Source organism: Aquarana catesbeiana, linkage group LG13 (genome assembly GCF_042186555.1).
Source record: "Aquarana catesbeiana isolate 2022-GZ linkage group LG13, ASM4218655v1, whole genome shotgun sequence".
NCBI classification, from domain to species: Eukaryota; Metazoa; Chordata; class Amphibia; order Anura; family Ranidae; genus Aquarana; species Aquarana catesbeiana.
Genome location: NC_133336.1, coordinates 132,002,329 through 132,020,466, shown reverse-complemented (window position 1 = coordinate 132,020,466; position 18,138 = coordinate 132,002,329). Strand labels below are relative to the sequence as shown.

Here is an 18,138-nt window from a genome sequence, read left to right as displayed (position 1 = left end):
TATCAATGAAGTTGTGATGTGAATCAATCACTAAGACAATAAGACATACATAAAACATAATTAATGAAATGGCATACATTATCGTTTGGGGGGACGTTATGGGGACATTGTCCTCAGTCTCGGACCGTCTCCTGTACCAAGTCCGCAGTCTCGGACCGTCTCCTGTACCAAGTCCGCAGTCTCGGACCGTCTCCTGTACCAAGTCCGCAGTCTCGGACCGTCTCCTGTACCAAGTCCGCAGTCTCGGACCGTCTCCTGTACCAAGTCCGCAGTCTCGGACCGTCTCCTGTACCAAGTCCGCAGTCTCGGACCGTCTCCTGTACCAAGTCCGCAGTCTCGGACCGTCTCCTGTACCAAGTCCGCAGTCTCGGACCGTCTCCTGTACCAAGTCCGCAGTCTCGGACCGTCTCCTGTACCAAGTCCGCAGTCTCGGACCGTCTCCTGTACCAAGTCCGCAGTCTCGGACCGTCTCCTGTACCAAGTCCGCAGTCTCGGACCGTCTCCTGTACCAAGTCCGCAGTCTCGGACCGTCTCCTGTACCAAGTCCGCAGTCTCGGACCGTCTCCTGTACCCAGTCCGCAGTCTCGGACCGTCTCCTGTACCAAGTCCGCAGTCTCTGACCGTCTCCTGTACCATGTCCGCAGTCTCTGACCGTCTCCTGTACCATGTCCGCAGTCTCTGACCCTCTGCTGTACCATGTCCGCAGTCTCTGACCCTCTGCTGTACCATGTCCGCAGTCTCTGACCCTCTGCTGTACCATGTCCGCAGTCTCTGACCCTCTGCTGTACCATGTCCGCAGTCTCTGACCCTCTGCTGTACCATGTCCGCAGTCTCTGACCCTCTGCTGTACCATGTCCGCAGTCTCTGACCCTCTGCTGTACCATGTCCGCAGTCTCTGACCCTCTGCTGTACCATGTCCGCAGTCTCTGACCCTCTGCTGTACCATGTCCGCAGTCTCTGACCCTCTGCTGTACCATGTCCGCAGTCTCTGACCCTCTGCTGTACCATGTCCGCAGTCTCTGACCCTCTGCTGTACCATGTCCGCAGTCTCTGACCCTCTGCTGTACCATGTCCGCAGTCTCTGACCCTCTGCTGTACCATGTCCGCAGTCTCTGACCCTCTGCTGTACCATGTCCGCAGTCTCTGACCCTCTGCTGTACCATGTCCGCAGTCTCTGACCCTCTGCTGTACCATGTCCGCAGTCTCTGACCCTCTGCTGTATCATGTCCGCAGTCTCTGACCCTCTGCTGTATCATGTCCGCAGTCTCTGACCCTCTGCTGTATCATGTCCGCAGTCTCTGACCCTCTCCTGTATCATGTCTGCAGTCTCTGACCCTCTGCTGTATCATGTCTGCAGTCTCTGACCCTCTCCTGTATCATGTCTGCAGTCTCTGACCCTCTCTTGTAGTATTTTGGGGGCAGTCTGGAACTCCTCTATAAGTTGTCTGCTGTAATTTACACTTTGCTACATGCAGGGTGTGTTGTCTTTTTTTTTTTTAAGAACAGATAAAATAAAAAAATTGAGTTCTTCTGACTGCTTGAATTTTTTGGATGAAAACCGAGCGCAGTAATCGTGATGCATCGCGGCATCGAATCGTGGACAGGATAATCGTAATCTAATCGAATCGCGGGGTCAGTGAAGATGTGCACCCCTACCGGACATAGCGGGGCATGGCTAGGACATCACACGTCAATCAAAAGCAAGCACCGCCGTTATGGCAACAGCAGAAGCCAATCCACACAGCAAAAATATCACAGCTTATAAGCCTCTAAGGACAACAATGTTAAAAACGGAGGTTATCAAATTTGCCTACACTTAGCTCATTGAATGATCCCAGTTAACTACATCCATATTTACCATCACTGTCCAGGCCGCTCGGTGACGTCACAGACATCGACGTCACCGGACTCCTCCCCCCCTTCCCTTTGTTAGCAGACGGAGGCACTTGGGGAAGGGGGGAGAAGTGCAGTGACATTGATGTCCGTGACATCACCGGATCTCCGACGGAACTCTCTGAAGACCCGGAAGCTGGCGAAGAGGTGAGTACCTATCAAAATTATTTTGATCGATCAAAAATATTAACGATTGAGGAATTAATCTTTAATTTCCACAGCCCTAATAAAAAGCATTATATATGTCTGAACACTGCAAGTAAATCTTTTTAAGGAGATAAGCAATGGTAGGCTGTATACTTCTACCAAAGGGGTGTACATTTGAAAAATAGCAATAAAAATGCAATCATACCAGAACACAAAACTTTGAAGCACAGTGGTTGTAAATAAAACCAATGTTAAATCTGTGATTTTTCATAAAGGTTGTTACAAATGTATGATAAAAAATAACATTTTTATTGTACACTAAGAAGTTAATAAACATTTCTAATTTTTTTAGTTCAATCTTCCACCCAGTCATCTTTTGCCCATTCTGGTAATTCTGTTGAAAAGTCAAAATCTTCTCCCTTATAACGCAAAGCATGAAGATACATCACAAGATCTTTTGGAGATGGGTCAGTCCTAACAATCTTACATTCTCCACACAGCGGGTCTATTAAATCTTGTCCCTTTCCCTCTGCAACACTACTACTACCACCATTTCCATCAGTTTCTTGCTCTTGACCATTTGTTAGGACATCACATGTCACAGTCACACTAGCTTCAGTGTCTTTGTCCGATTTAGTACCTAACTGATCTCTCTCAGAAAATGCAGGGTCACGTAAAACAGGCTGAAGGCCCTGTTCGTGTTCCTCATCTTCCTTTTTTTTCATAGCTAGATGAAGATCCTCTTCTGATAGATCCAGAATATCCAGGCTCTGTTTGGCTTTATGCTCCTCTATTAAAGACTGTAGCAGCTCCTCATTTGTTTTGTTAATTTCACCTCCCTTTCCTCTGTTGGGACCCCAGGCTTTAGTATTGTAGACTGGATCATTGACAATAGGATGCCCCAAATACTGCAGATGGACTCTAATTTGATGAGTACGACCAGTATAAGGAAAGCACTTTACTACACTAGACTTTCCATTGTAAGAGAGACGTTGAAACACAGTTTTGGAAAGTTTCCCCTTAGGATCTACACGGCATACGCCAATCTTATAAGAAACAACCAGTATCGGCTCTTCACAAGTGATCGTCTCTTCAGGAAATTCACCAATCACTCTGCATACATACTGCTTCTCCACCTGACAATATCAGAAAAGAAAGAAAAAAAAGTGATAATGAAATTCTAGCAAGTAGTGATCGTTCCAATAACACAAGCACAATACCATTATAACCCGTTCAAATGATAAAAAACAGTAAAAGTGGATCAGGAACGCATGCAAGAGTCACCAGCAAGACTGAAAGCTAGTTTCTGTCTATTATAATTGCCTTGATGGTTTCAATTTCATAGTCATTTAAAAGTCCCCATCAGGGGTGCATGTGCCAGGGTGACAACTCAAGCACACTTGAGATCCTAAAGCAGGAAGCATCTCAACAAAGACTTTTAGGTCCCCTTCACACTGGGGCGGGGTCGGCGGTAAAGCGCCGCTATTATTAGCGGTGCTTTACCATCAATTTCGTGGCGCAATTTGGCTGCTAGCGGGGCGCTTTTACCCCCCGCTAGCGGCCGAGAAAGGGTTAAAAACCAGCCGCGAAAGGGTTAAAACCATTGCAAAGCACTGCTGCAGCAGCGCTATGCCGGCGGTATAGCCACGCTGCCCCATTGATTTCAATGGGCAGGAGCGGTGTATACACCGCTCCAAAGATGCTGCTAGCAAGACTTTTTAGCGTCCTGCCAGCGCACCACTCCCCCCTTTTACACTGGAGAGAAAGCAGCGGCTCTTCCAGGGCGCTTTGCAGGTGCTATTTTTAGCGCTGTAGCGCCTGCAAAGCGCCCCAGTGTGAAAGGGGTCTTATGGAGGGACGGCCGTGTATTGTTTCAGTTTTCAAAGAAATATGTATCTCCACCAAGTATCACAAGTTTCCTGTTTGTAATACAACCCAAACTCCAAAAGAGTTGGGACGCTGTGTAAAATTTACATAAACATAGAATGCAATAGAAAAAACCTCAAATGTTTAAACTGAGAAAATGTACCACATCTCCAAAAAGTTGGAACAGGGCAACAAAAAGCTGGCAAAGTAAACATGAAGGCTTCATGTACACAGGATGCTTGAAAACCTCTTCTGAACGCTGGAACTTGACTGCTAGTAACCAATGGTTAAACACATCTGTTTTGCCACTTAACTACCCTTCTGAAAGTGATTTTATGCCTTCAGAAAAATGCTTCTGAAAGTGTACATGTACCCATAAGATATTATTATGTACCCATAAGATAACATTTAGGAGAGTTCAGGGGCTGCTGGAAAAAAAATGCCCAAATGCTCCTAAACGTCCGTTTACTAGCTGCGGTGTACATGAGGACTAACAAGGAAGAGCTGGAAAATTCAAGTTAGACTTACCGGTAACTTGTTTTCCAAGAGTCTTTCAGGACAGCACTTGAGAGAGTGACTCCTCCCCTTGCCAATAGGAAACACCTCTTCCACCATATTTAAAAGGAGGCTCCTTCCCACACATTGCCAGCAGTAGTAGAGAACCTCCGGCCCCGAACTGGAACACATAATCGAGATATGCTTAGTCACAGTATATATATAAAAATACAATAGGGCGGGATGCTGCTGTCCTGAAAGACTCTTGGAAAACAAGTTACCGGTAAGTCTAACTTGAATTTTCCCTTAACATCTTTCAGGACAGCACTTGAGAGGATAATAGAGACTTACGCCCTAGTGAGGGACCACAGCCTGCAGAACTTTTCTGCCAAAAGCCTGATCCCCTGCTGACAGGAGATCCAGTCTGTAATGACGGACAAACGTTAAGTAACTTGACCACGTAGCCGCCTTACAAATTTGATCTGGGGTGGCACCAGCTCTTTCTGCCCATGTAGTGGCCTGGGCCCTTGTAGAATGAGCCCTAATTCCCAGCGGGGGAGATAGACCCATCTAAGAATATGCTACAGAAATAGCTGTCTTAAGCCATCTAGCCAATGATTTCTTTGATGCTTGGTGGCCTTTTTTGTTTGCAGTAAAAAGAACGAATAATGAATCTGAAGATCTAAAACCTCCCGTTACTTCCAAACAACGTAATAGGGTACACGCCTCATGTCTAAGATGTGAAACTGCTCTTCCTTTTTCACCGAAGGGTTAGAACAAAAGGTTGGAAGGATAATCTCCTGAGACCTGTTACAAAAACTTGCCACTTTCGTCAAAAACCCCGGATCTACTTTAAGTACAATCCTATCGGAAAAAATTGACAAAAAGGGTACTTTTACTGATAGGGTGTGCAGTTCATTAATCCTTCTTGCCGAAGTAATTGCGACAAGAAAACGGAAAATTGTATACATACCTTTCCGTAATTTTCCTTTCCTGATGCATCCCATGGCAGCACACACATTGGGGTTGTGACTCCGCCCCCACAACCTGATAGGACTGGTTATCTATAAGATTTTGAAGAGGAGTCCACCTTGCATTCTCAGTAACTATCACCTTAGAAGGGTGGGATCTGTGTGCTGCCATGGGATGCGTCAGAAAGGAAAATTATGGAAAGGTATGTATACAATTTTCCGTTTTCCTGACGCATCATGGCAGCACACACATTGGGAAATAACTCGCTAAATGGGTGGGTGCTTTCAAAAGATTTTTATTTGCTCAAGTACAGGGTATAGAAGAATTAGTTTGAATGATTGATCTCCCGAACTCAACCGTGGTTAATTGAGCCGGGTCTATTCTGTAGTGTGAAATGAAAGTGTTTCTGGAAGACCAAGTTGCTGCCTTGCAAATGGTTTCTGAGGACACTCTACAGTTTGCTGCCCAGGAGGTCGCTACCGCTCTAGTCGAGTGGGCTTTTAATCCGTCCGGTATTGGGAGTAGCTGAATTTGGTACGCTCTTTTGATGATTCTCACTAGCCAAGACGCTATTGTTCTCGAGGAAGCTGCTTGGCCTTTTCTTGGGCCATGCGGTATGACTAGAAGGTTGTCAGTCTTTCTGAATTGTTTGGTAGCTTCTAAGTAGGTGGAGATCACCGATTTAATGTCCAATGGATGTGGATTCCCTTCACTAGTAAGAAAAACTGGGAGATTGATCTCCGAGTTGAAGTGGAAGGTAGACGCTACCTTAGGTATAAATTGATCTGATGGTCTGAGGACGACTCTATCCGGGTAGAAGACCAGATGCGGTTCTTTGATTAAATAAATGTAGCGCTAAATCAACTTGTATAAGTAATAAATGTGCACGTGCATATAATGTCCCAAATAATGCCGTGTGGCTGTCAACACAAAAGTCCACAATCAGGGTAAATGAACCATGGGGCAATACATGCAACTTCTCAACGATGTACTCAGAAGTCTTCAAGGTAAGTAGAAGGATGGAATACGCTTACCAGCTGTGTTGGATTCTATTGCCATAAGCATAGAATCAGTAAGACTTTGTGCCACCAAGGGCAGAAACATGAGGTGATGGAGGCAAGGGTAGAGCCTCTATGGTGGAGGCAAGGGTAGAGCCTCTCTCGGCTATGGATGTCCCTTCTGGTCCACTAGAACTGGGTCAAAGATGATTTCCACAGATCAATAGTTCAAAAAAATTGGTAAAAACGCGCTGATATCCTTCGGTAATACAAACAGTATGCAGTGATTCCACAAGCGTCACCCGATGTGTTTCGTCCTATTGGACATCATCTTTTTTTGCATTGCAAACATATTTTTTGGTTCACTTTCATCATTATTTTTTCAGAAGGTGTTAAGGATTAGGCATAGATGATAAATTCTCAATAGCATTCAGCAAATCCAGCCCACTGGAACCCCTCATCAGACCACAACATCCGTGGGATTTCAGTTGAAGCTTAAAACAGCATGCATCAATGATAGGAACAAACGGCTGCAGCAATCAGCGTACGGCTGTCAGCCTGCCTGACATGTTTCATCATAACAGATGTCTTCAGAGGCAAATAATGATGAAAGTGAACCAAAAAATATGTTTGCAATGCAAAAAAAGATGATGTCCAATAGGACGAAACACATCGGGTGACGCTTGTGGAATCACTGCATACTGTTTGTATTACCGAAGGATATCAGCGCGTTTTTACCAATTTTTTTGAACTATTGATCTGTGGAAATCATCTTTGACCCAGTTCTAGTGGACCAGAAGGGACATCCATAGCCGAGAGAGGCTCTACCCTTGCCTCCACCATAGAGGCTCTACCCTTGCCTCCATCACCTCATGTTTCTGCCCTTGGTGGCACAAAGTCTTACTGATTCTATGCTTATGGCAATAGAATCCAACACAGCTGGTAAGCGTATTCCATCCTTCTACTTACCTTGAAGACTTCTGAGTACATCGTTGAGAAGTTGCATGTATTGCCCCATGGTTCATTTACCCTGATTGTGGACTTTTGTGTTGACAGCCACACGGCATTATTTGGGACATTATATGCATGTGCACATTTATTACTTATACAAGTTGATTTAGCGCTACATTTATTTAATATATGGTATTCATTCTTGTCACATGGTTTGTAGCAGCTTACTCACTCACTGTCCATCCTCATTTTTTAGGGTAGCGCAATAATTATTCCCTTCCTTGGGTTCTTTGATTAGTAGCGCCTGTAACTCTGAGACTCTTTTGGCAGATGTTATTGCTACCAGGAAAGATAATTTAAATGTTAGATCCCATAAGGATACTGATTCCAGAGGGAAGAAGGGTTCTCTAGACAGAGCTTCTAGTACAATCAATAGGTCCCAGGTCAGAAAGGTTGGTTTTCTTGGTGGCCTTATTTTCAGGCATGCTTTCTGGAATTGGATTATGAACGGATCCAGGGCCCATTTGGTTCCTGTCATTGCGGACAGTGCAGAGACCTGGACTTTGAGAGTGCTTGAAGCTAGTCCCTTCTCCAGTCCTAGTTGTAGAAATTCTAGGATTTGAGAGACTGATGGAGAGAGTGGGCTCCAAGACTGCTGCTGTGAAAATTCGGTGAATTTTTCCCAGATTTTGCTATACGTGTTGTTTGTTGTCCCTTTCCTTGCCTGTTGGAGTGTATTCACTACTCTAAGCGAGCATCCTTGGTCTAGTAGCCTCTCCCTTTCAACCTCCAGGCCGTTAGGTGTAGTCGATCCGGTGCTGGGTGAAGGAATGGGCCTTGTGAGAGCAAATCTGGGGTTACTGGGAGCGGAAACGGCTCTTCTTTGTTTAGTTGTAGGATGGTCGCAAACCATGGCTTTCTCGGTCAGAACGGCAATACCGCTATGACTATGGACGTTGATCTCCTCAGTCTGGCCAGAAATCTGGCTATTAGGGGAATCGGAGGAAAGACATATCCCTAGTGGAAACTCCATGGGTGATGGAGACAGTCGATCCCTGCCGCCGTTGGATAGGTGGCTCTCGATAGGAACCGAGGGCATTTGTTGTTCTGTGGAGTTGCTGCCAAATCCATATCGGGGGTTCCCCATTTGCGAGTGAGCAGAGCGAATACTTGAGGGTTGAGAGACCACTCGTTGTTTGATATGAATATTCGGCTCAGATCGTCCGCGAGTTGGTTCTGTACTGCCGGGACGTAGATTGCCTTGAGATCTGTGAGATGAACTTGAGCCCATTCGATCATAGGGCGAACCTCCTCCATGAGTGTGTTGCTCCGGGTGCCTCCCTGTCTGTGAACGTAATTCACAGCCACTGTGTTGTCCAAGCTTAGGAGAACATTTCTTCCTGTAAGAAGTGGTCCGAATGTTAGTAGAGCTTTCCAGGCGGCTCTGAGTTCCAGATTGTTTGAAACTATCCCTTTTGGGTGAAAGGACCAACGGCCCTGTGCCCCTTGATGCTGATAATATGCTCCCCACCCCTGGAGGCTGGCATCCGTGGTAATTATTTCTGGTAGTTGTGGTATTATGGGACGGCTGTGTGATAGGTTGCTGATTCGGGTCCACCACCATGCCGACTTCTTTACTGCCGGATTGATCCTGATCCGCTGGTTCATTGATGACCCGTTCCACTGTTTTAGGAATGAATTCTGGAATGTTCTTGAATTCCACTGCGCCCACTGGACCATTAAGAAGGTGGAAGACATTGAACCCAGGATGCTTAGACACGTTCTGGCTGATAAGTATTCTGCTGCCAGGAGTTTCTTTATTTTCTGTACTAGCGGATCTATTTTCGCTTGAGGAAGACCGACCGTGTTGGAGTTGGTGTCTATCTCGGCTCCCAAAAAAATGATTCTTTGTGCCGGAATCAGGTTGCTCTTTTTCCAATTTATTATCCAGCCAAACTGTTGGAGTGTGGAAATTAATATTGTTTGATGTAGAAGCAGAGTTTGTCGGCTGTCGGCTAGTAGCAGTATGTCGTCGAGATAATGTAGGACTCTCAGTCCTTTCTCCCTCAGCTGTGCTATTACCGGTAGCAGGACTTTCGTAAAGGTTCTGGGAGCTGTTGATATTCCAAATGGGAGGCTTTGAAACTGAAAATGTTGGCGACCTATTGCGAAGCGTAGATATTTTTGGAAGGTTTGGTGTACGGGAATATGTAAGTAGGCGTCGGACAAATCGACCGATAGCATCCAATTCTTTGCTCCTGTTGCTAGCAGTACTGATTGTAGGCTCTCCATTTTGAATGATTCGACTAGAATCGTTTCGTTGAGACTTTTTAAATCGAGTACCGGTCTCAAATCTCCTGTCTTTTTTGTTACTAGAAAAAGAGGAGAATAGAATCCTGTGCCTTCCTGTTCCCGTGGAACCTCTACGATTGCCTGTTTTTGTAGTAATTCTAGAATATACTTGGTTAGAAGGTTTCGCTTCGGAAGGGAAGACGGTAGTCTGGTAACTCTGTAGAACTCTCTGGGCGGTTTGTGCTTGAATGTCCATCTGTGGCCCTCCTGGATGGTGGAAATCGTCCAGGGGTCTCTTATAAAGTGTATCCATACGTGAGCAAACAGCCTCAACCTCGCACCTACTATTGCGAGTTGGGCTTGCGTGCCATCAAAACGACTTTTGTTGATCCCGAGTCGGGGTTTTTGGGCTTCTGCACCCTCACAAAGGCTGGTTGTGGGTTTTGCCAATTTCGCTTAAATTGTTTACCTGGCCTATAAGACCTTGCTTCTCGATATCTTTCGGGCAGATGTCGTCTGAAGGGTGGGTTTTTTTTGCTGTTTGGGTCTCCTATCTGAGGGAATGAGGCCCGATTTACCCCCAGTAACTTTCGAGATTGCAGAATCTAGTTTAGGCCCGAATAGGTTTGTTCCGTCGTATGGGATTCTACACCAACTGGATTTTGAGGTCGCATCTGCGACCCATGGTTTTAGCCACAATGCTCTTCTGGATGTTACTGCCGCCAACATTGCTCTCGCTGAGGATCTTATAATGTCCACCGATGCCTCTGCCACGAAGTCTCCTGCCAGGCTGAGATCCTGTAAAGCAGACGTGATCTTTTCCCGCTCAGCTGCTTCTAGTAATAATTTTTCGATGTTAGACACCCAACTAGAGATGGCCCTACCGACTGCAGCTAGTGTAACTGCCGGCCTGCAGGCCCCTCCTGCCGCTGAATAGGCTTTTTTAAGATCGAGGTCTATCTTGCGATCCATTATGTCTCTAAAGGTGACGGCATCTTCAATTGGTAATGTTACATGACGCGCCAGGCGCATTAGTGATGAATCAACCACAGGTGATGCGATGAGAGGATTTACCTTCGGTTCCCTCAGTGGGTAAAGCTTGGCTAGCCTATTATTTAGCCCAGATTTTTTATCTGGCTTTTGCCACTCATCTTTTATTAACTCTTCGAGCTCATCGATAAAGGGAAAGGTTTCGGGATCTCTTTTTAAGTTAGGAAAGTATTTCCTTAGTTTGCAAGGAGCGTCCTTTTCTTCCTCCCATCCAATCGCCTCTTTTACTGCTCTCGCGAAAGGGTCTATTAATGCGAAGTCGAAGGAGGTGGGTACTAGAACCTCCTCCTCCTCTGGTGAAACCTCTTGGTCCTGGGGATCGTAAGCAGTTGAGGCCGGAGTGGATTGTCCAATTGATTCGGATGTTGCTACCTGCAGGATTCTCTTATTATATTGGATGCCTGCACTGCGTCAGCTTCCTTGTCGCGGGTTGCCTCTTCGAAGCATGTTTGGCATACTAGTTTGCCAGGTAGCGCTTGTGCTCCACAGACCCAGCATGTATTGGCCGCAGGGCGGATACACTGCTCATCTCGCGGTTGACGGGAAGATGTTGAATCTCTATGGTGGGAGGATCTTGAATGACTCCTTCGAGAATGAGAGTGTCTTGAAGGTGAACGCTCTTTTCTTTTAGAATGCGATGACCTTGATGACCTGCCGGAACTACCAATATAAGGTGGTATTAGTGGCAGTGCTCTCTTTTCTCCTCTTCATTACTTACCCATTATGTTGCCCCCTTACCTTGTAGTCCGTGAGTGGTCTGCTGTGGCAGCGGCCTCCATAGGAGAAGGTAGAGTGTGTCTATGAAGGGAGAAAGGAAAAAAGAAAGATTCCCCATTTTGAATTTTTTTTTTTTTTTAACATATATAAAAACAAAGGGGAAAAAAGGTTTCTTCTTTTTTTTTTTTGGTGCTAGGAAAAGAGAGAGAGAGAGAGAGAGAGAGAGAGAGAGAGAGAGAGAGAGAGAGAGAGAGAGAGAGAGAGAGAGAGAGAGAGAGAGAGAGAGAGAGAGAGAGAGAGAGAGAGAGAGAGAGAGAGAGAGAGAGAGAGAGAGAGAGATAGAGAGAGAGAGAGAGAGAGAGAGAGAGAGAGAGAGAGAACTTACCAGCAGTAGGGACAGAGATTGACCAGCAAGGCAGCAACAACTGGGGCAGTATTAGTGTGGAGGGGTGTTCTACCCTCCAAGCAATCCCAAATGACAGAATTGCGTTTTTTAAATAGACCGCCGTCGCTGCGGTAATGACATCACGGCCGCGCATGCGCTCTAACTGTAACTGTTCTAAGCGTTCGGCACCATTTTGGGTGCTGGCAATTGATCATCAAGGCATCCATGCTGTCATTTCCTGGTGCCGTGAGTCCGAGCCGGCTGCCATGATGGGACAGGCATGGCAAGGAACTACAGCGCCCAGCGGACCCGGACGAAGGTACAGAGGGGGAAAACTAAACAGGATGAAATAAGAATTTACTATAGCTAAAGTGGTGACCTACCAGGTGGTAGAGAGTGGAATTTGAAAGGTAAGAGGTGGAGACCGCTGTGCACTTTTAAAATCTGTTTAAGGCTTTTGAAAAAAATATAATTAGGACATACCCCTGAGACCACCAGAGTGGGGTTTCCCTGCATAAAGCTCGTTTAGAGGCTGTACAGTCAGGGCTTCCAGCTAGGAGAGGCTTGAACCTAGTTGGGGCGAATCGGCAAGGGGTTTCCAAGCTGTAACCAGTCGATCCATCCAGGTGAGCAAAAAAAAGGAGAATGCAAGGTGGACTCCTCTTCAAAATCTTATAGCTAACCAGTCCAATCAGGTTGTGGGGGCGGAGTCACAACCCCAATGTGTGTGCTGCCATGATGCGTCAAGAAAAATAGTTTTCAAAGTTAAAGATATGGCCTGTAATGGCTCAAATGGTTCTTTTGCAAGTGCTTGCAGAACCACCGAGAGATCCCAATTTGGAAAATGCTTCACCGGGACTGGTATGGACCTAGAAAGTGCCCTGAAAAATCTCATGATCAGAGTTTCTGAAGATAAGGATCTCTCCAGATAAACCCCTAATGCAGCCACTTGCACCTTAAGAGTGCTCACTGCAAGACCTTTGTCTGCACCTTTTTGCAAAAACTCCAATACTGAGACTATGTCTTTTACATCCCTATGTTCTGAATGGCAGAAAGAAACATAGACCTTCCATACTTTGGTGTAAATAGCTCTAGTTACCTTTTTCCTACTGGAAAGTAACGTGGTTATTAACTGTTCTGAAAAACCTTTGCTTCTTAACAATTGCTCTTCAGATACCAGGCAGTGAGTTTTAACCTGGCTACATCCGGATGATGTACTGGCTCCTGAATCAGCAAATCCTGACTGAGCGGAAGATGCCAACATAGTTTGATTGCCAACTGTAGAACTGTGGAAAACCAAGCTCTCTTTGGCCAAAATAGAGTAATCAAGATTATTGATAGATACACCAGTGGAATCAACTGGAAAGGGGGAAAAGCATACCCCAGGTGAAAATTCCATGGATGTGCCAGAGCGTCTATCCCCTGAGAGCTGCCGTCTCTCTGAAGGGAGAAAAATTGTGGGAGCTGTGTGTTTTGCCTTGAATCAAACAGGTCTTCTTGTGGAAGGCCCCAAGTCCTGGCGATTAATGCAAACACTTCTGCGTTCAGGTTCCACTCTACTTCCTGAACCTTCTGTCGATTCAGATAATCCGCTACTTTGTTTAACATGCCCTTGAGATGGACTGCAGATAAAGATAGTAAGTGGTTTTCCGCCCACTCCAGAATCTCTACTGACAGCAAGTGAAGAGCTTTGCTTCTTGTGCCTCCCTTTTTGTTCAGGTAGGCTACGGTAGTGGCATTGTCCGACAGAATCTGTACATGGCAAACTAGGAGGCTTGGAGAGAAGACAGCCAATGCTAAGGCGACCGCTTTTGGTTCTCTCCAATTCGAGGATTTTTTCAGCCTCAGCCTGGGACCATGTTACCTGTGCCAAATCCTGACCCATGTGAGCCACCCATCCCCGCATACTGGCGTCTGTTGTCACCAATTTTTCGGTTGGAAAGGACCAAAGAAGACCTCTTGTAGTAATACATGATTTTTCCACCACCAAAGTGAACGTTTGACTCTGGTGGGGATTTTTATCTTCGTATCTAGACTCTGTCCTGTGGTTCCATGTTCTCAGAAGGAACCTCTGGAGAGGCCTGAAATGCAGCCTTGCCCATTGGATGGCTGGCATAGAAGAGGTTAATGTGCCCAAAGTCGACATAACCCTTCCAATTGAAATCTGCTGATTCGTTTGAAGTGTCGCTACCACCCTCTGGACCTTGATCTTTTTTCTCTTTTGGGAGAAAAATCTTTTGTTCTACCGAATTTATCAGGTATCCCAGAAAAAGTACTTGCTGAGCTGGAATGAAATTCGATTTTTGAACATTCACTATCCACCCCAGTGACTCCAAATGACTGCGGGCTCTGTCCAGATCCTCCCGCAACTTTTCCCTGGATGGCGCAAAGAAGAGGAGGTTGTCCAGATATGGGATTACCGCAATCCCCTGGGAGTCGAAGAGGGGTGAGGGCTTCCGCCATTATTTTCGTAAAAATAGGCGGAGCTGACGACAGACCGAAGGGAAGGGCCCTGAACTGAAGATGTATAATCTCCTTGCCCATATTCACTGCAAACCTCAGGAATTTCTGGGACTGAGGTGCTACAGGAATGTGAAGGTAAGCATCTCTCAGGTCGATTGATGCCATAAAGCATTCTTTGTTCAGCATATTCTTGACCGTGAAGATTGAGTCAATACAAAACTTTTTGTATAGGACTGACTTGTTTAATGGTTTCAGGTTGAGAATTAAACAGAAGTTTCTGGATGGTTTTCTTATCAGAAATATGTGTGAATAGAATCCCTGAACCTGTTCCTCTGGAGATACTGGTATCACAACCCTCTGGTGCCTCAGATCCTTTAAAAGGTTCTTCATAGCCAGGGCCTTTGTTAAATCCCTTGGTAGGTTTGTCACAAAGTATCTTTCTGGAGGACGATCCGAAAACTCTATTCTATAACCTTGGGACAGCATGTCCAAAATATATTGACTTTTCTCATGCTGACCCAAAGGGGGAGGAAGACCTTCCCCCCACTGGTAGGTACAAGTCATTGCGTTTTGCCGGAGGACGCAGGAGGATGGAAAAGGACATTTCCCTTTCCTTTTCCCTTCTGCAACGACCAATTTTTTTCTTTTCTCCTGGGGTTTGGTACTTTGCTCTTGAGCCCTTTGGGAACGAAAAAAAAAAACGCTTAATTGGCTGTTTTTTTCTTTTTGATAGGGAAGGACTTCTTTTTATCAGCTGTCCTATCTAGGACTGCATCTAAGTCAGGTCCAAAAAGCAAGTCCCCCAGGAATGGTATTCCACACAGCTTATTTTTGGATGCCGCATCCCCCGGCCAAGTTTTCAACCACAGAGCCCTTCTGGCAGACTTAGTTAAGGCTGCAGATCTTGCTGTCATTTTGACTGATTCCGCTGAGGCATCAGAAATAAAGGCTATAGCGGCTGACAGGGTCGAGAAGGAATCCAAAATTTCTTGTTTTGGGGAGTCTGCCAAAATATGGGCCTTAAGTTGATTCAACTAAAACTCCATGTTCCTGGAAACGACAGTAGTCGCCATGGCAGGTTTGAGATTACCCATGAGGGATTGCCAAGCCCTTTTAAGCAGCTGATTCATCCTCCTATCCATGGTATGTCTTAATACCTCCATATCCTCGAATGCCAAATCCGTTGATCGAGACTTGGGAGAAAGCGGCATCTAGTTTGGGACTTTTATTCCAAACCGCCGCTGGGTCCTCATCAAAAGGAAAAACGCCTTTTTAAGGCTTTAGGAAAGAAAGGTTTTCTCTCTGGCTCTGTCCACTCTTTCTTAATAGCCTCAGAAATAACAGTGTTCCGGGAAGTTGCGATTTTTTTTTGTTCGCAGAGCCCTGCATACATTTTGCCATGCAGAGATAACTCCTTTCTGTCCTCTTCCAGACCCAGTGTAGTATAGATTGCCTTTAACAGGCCATCTACCTGTTCTAAAGACAACTTATATTTTTAAGGTAAATTTTCTCCTTCCTCCTCCTCCTCATCAGATTCTTCTCTAGACTGGGAAGGGGAATGTCCCTCTTGGGTAAGAGATGCCTCAGTCTCCACCGTTGGGACTATTAGTGAGCTCTGAGAGGACTGTGAGGTAGTTGGCTGACTCAGGTATGGGTTTGCTAGAGAAGAGCGATTGATTGAATAGTCGCATCAAGTTCTTTCTTAACAGATGCAATCAAATCACTGCAAGCGGAAGAAGCTTCTTTAACTAGCGAATCGATACAGGTCTGTCCCACTCGCTGTCGTCATTGATTCCATCGAGGAGTGCTGCGTTGCTGTGTGTGGCTGGACGCCAGTTCCAGACTCCAATAGCGCCACTCCGGAACTGGCAAATAAGCACCAGCCCCGTTCCTCCCTTCTCTCCCTACACCCGTACACCTGCTCCGTGGGCGCCACCCCCTCTGGATGCCTCACTTCCGGTGGATGGAGCACAGCATTCCATCTCTAAGATAGCAGCGGCGTCACAGGAAACAGGCGGAGGACCAAGGAAAAACGTGAAAAAAAAAAAAAAAACGGTGACCGCCTGTGCTTCGCCGCCGCCTAGGAGTGATGCCCACAGCAGCCTTGACTCTCCCTGAGCCCAAATGGAGAGGGAGAAGGAGCCCAGCCAGCAGCACCTGACAATAGCTGTGGAATGGGAGGAACAGCTCTCATGAGGTATGCAAAAAACATTGGTGGAGCAGGAAACCTGGGCTTTCAGGACAGCACCTAAGAGCCCTGACTTCCCACAAAGTGTTCCCTCTGGAGGAAACACAAAAACTGGCAATGTGTGGGAAATAGCCTCCTTTTAAATTTGGTGGAAGAGGTGTTTTCTATTGGCAAGGGGAGGAGTCACTCTCTCAAGTGCTGTCCTGAAAGACGTTAAAGGGAAAAACATTTTGCAACTTATTAGCTTATTTGGAAACCGGTCAGTAACATGATTGGGTATAAAAAAAGGCATTTTAGAGAGTGAGTAGTAAAGATGGGAAGAGGTTCATCAATATGTGTAAAGCTGCATCTAAAAATCCTCAGCATAAAATGGAAAAGATTTTAAATGAATCATCCAGTACATATCATTAAAAGAGTCCATGAATCTGTCAAAATCTCTGCGCAAGGGACAAGGTCGACATGCAATATTGGATGCCTGTCATCTTTAGGCCTTTAGATGGCACATGATTTTGTAATGGACTTAACTACATGGGCTCAGAAATAAAAAAAAAAAAAAAAACACTGTCTGTGAACGCAGTTTGTCGTGCCATGCAAAAATGGAAAGTAAAAATCTATCATGCAAAGAAGAAGCCATTCCTGAATATGATTCAGAAACACCGCCATCTTCTCTGGGCCAAAGCTCATTAAATGGTCTGTTGCAAAGTGGAAAACTGTTCTGTGGTCAGACTAATCAAATTTGACAACCATGGGCCCTGCATCCTCCGGACTAAAGAGGAGAGGGACCTTCCGGCTTGTTATCAACACTCAGCAGTTCAAATGACTGCATTTTTGATGGTATAGGGGTGAATTAATGTGTATGGAATGGGCAGCTTGCACATCTGGAAAGGCACCATCAATGCTGAAAGATATATCCAGGTTTTAAAGCAGCATATGCTCCCATCCAGGTGACGTGATCTACAGAAAAGGCCCTGCATATTTCAGCAAGACAGCACTAAACCACATACTGCATCTATGACAACAGCATGGCATCATAGTAGAAGAGCCTGGTTGCTTAAATGGATCTTTCACAATTGGAAATATTTGTCACATTTTTAGTTTCAAGATGCACCAAAGAAGACCCAGGACTATTAAGCAGTTAGAAACCTATATTAGGTAAGAATGGGACAACATTCTTCATCCCAAACCTCCAGCAACTGTTCTCAATTCACAGATGTTTACAGAGTGTAGTTAAAAGAAGAGGGGGTGCTACACTGTGATAAAAATGGTCCTGTACCAACATTTTTGAAACACGTTGCTGCCAACAATTACAAAATTACCTTTTTTTCTGAAAATGCTACGGTTACTCGGTTTAAACATATGATACAGTTTATATTTTAAATAAAATATGGGTTAAGGATAATTGCACATTACTGCATTCTGTTTTTCTGTAGCTTTAGCATAGTGACCCAACTTTTTGGAACTGGGGTTGTAGGTTCTAAATTATTTTTTACTTTCACATTATGGGCATTGAAGTAGGAGGAGCTGGAACAAACCTGGGCAGAAATGGCCCAAAACTTCCAAGTGGGCAGACCCTCAAGCAGGGGGCAGCCAAATTTCGATCAGTGCATGGCAATCCCTAGTCAACAGAAGTCGATTAATGGGACATATAACAGTCCACATGCAGTCGATTAATGGGACATGTTGGAAAAGTTCTCTTACTCAGTGGCTGCAGCTTCTGATCA

At 45.5% G+C, this 18,138-nt stretch overlaps 1 protein-coding gene across 2 annotated transcripts in view; it reads right to left on the bottom strand.

Moving 5' to 3' along the window:
- Positions 1 to 1,481: 1,481 nt before the first annotated feature.
- RPUSD2 (RNA pseudouridine synthase domain containing 2) overlaps positions 1,482 to 18,138 on the bottom strand; it is a 46,334-nt gene continuing 29,677 nt past the window's right edge. The window contains exons 3-4 of one of the 2 annotated variants that reach the window (XM_073610092.1): positions 11,403 to 11,462; positions 1,482 to 3,176 (exon numbers count right to left, since the gene is read on the bottom strand). In XM_073610092.1, coding sequence (XP_073466193.1) covers positions 2,394 to 3,176; positions 11,403 to 11,462 — 843 coding nt within the window. In that variant the 3' untranslated portion in view covers positions 1,482 to 2,393. The remainder of the gene's footprint in view (positions 3,177 to 11,402; positions 11,463 to 18,138) is intronic. The other variant, XM_073610093.1, reaches the window with a different exon arrangement.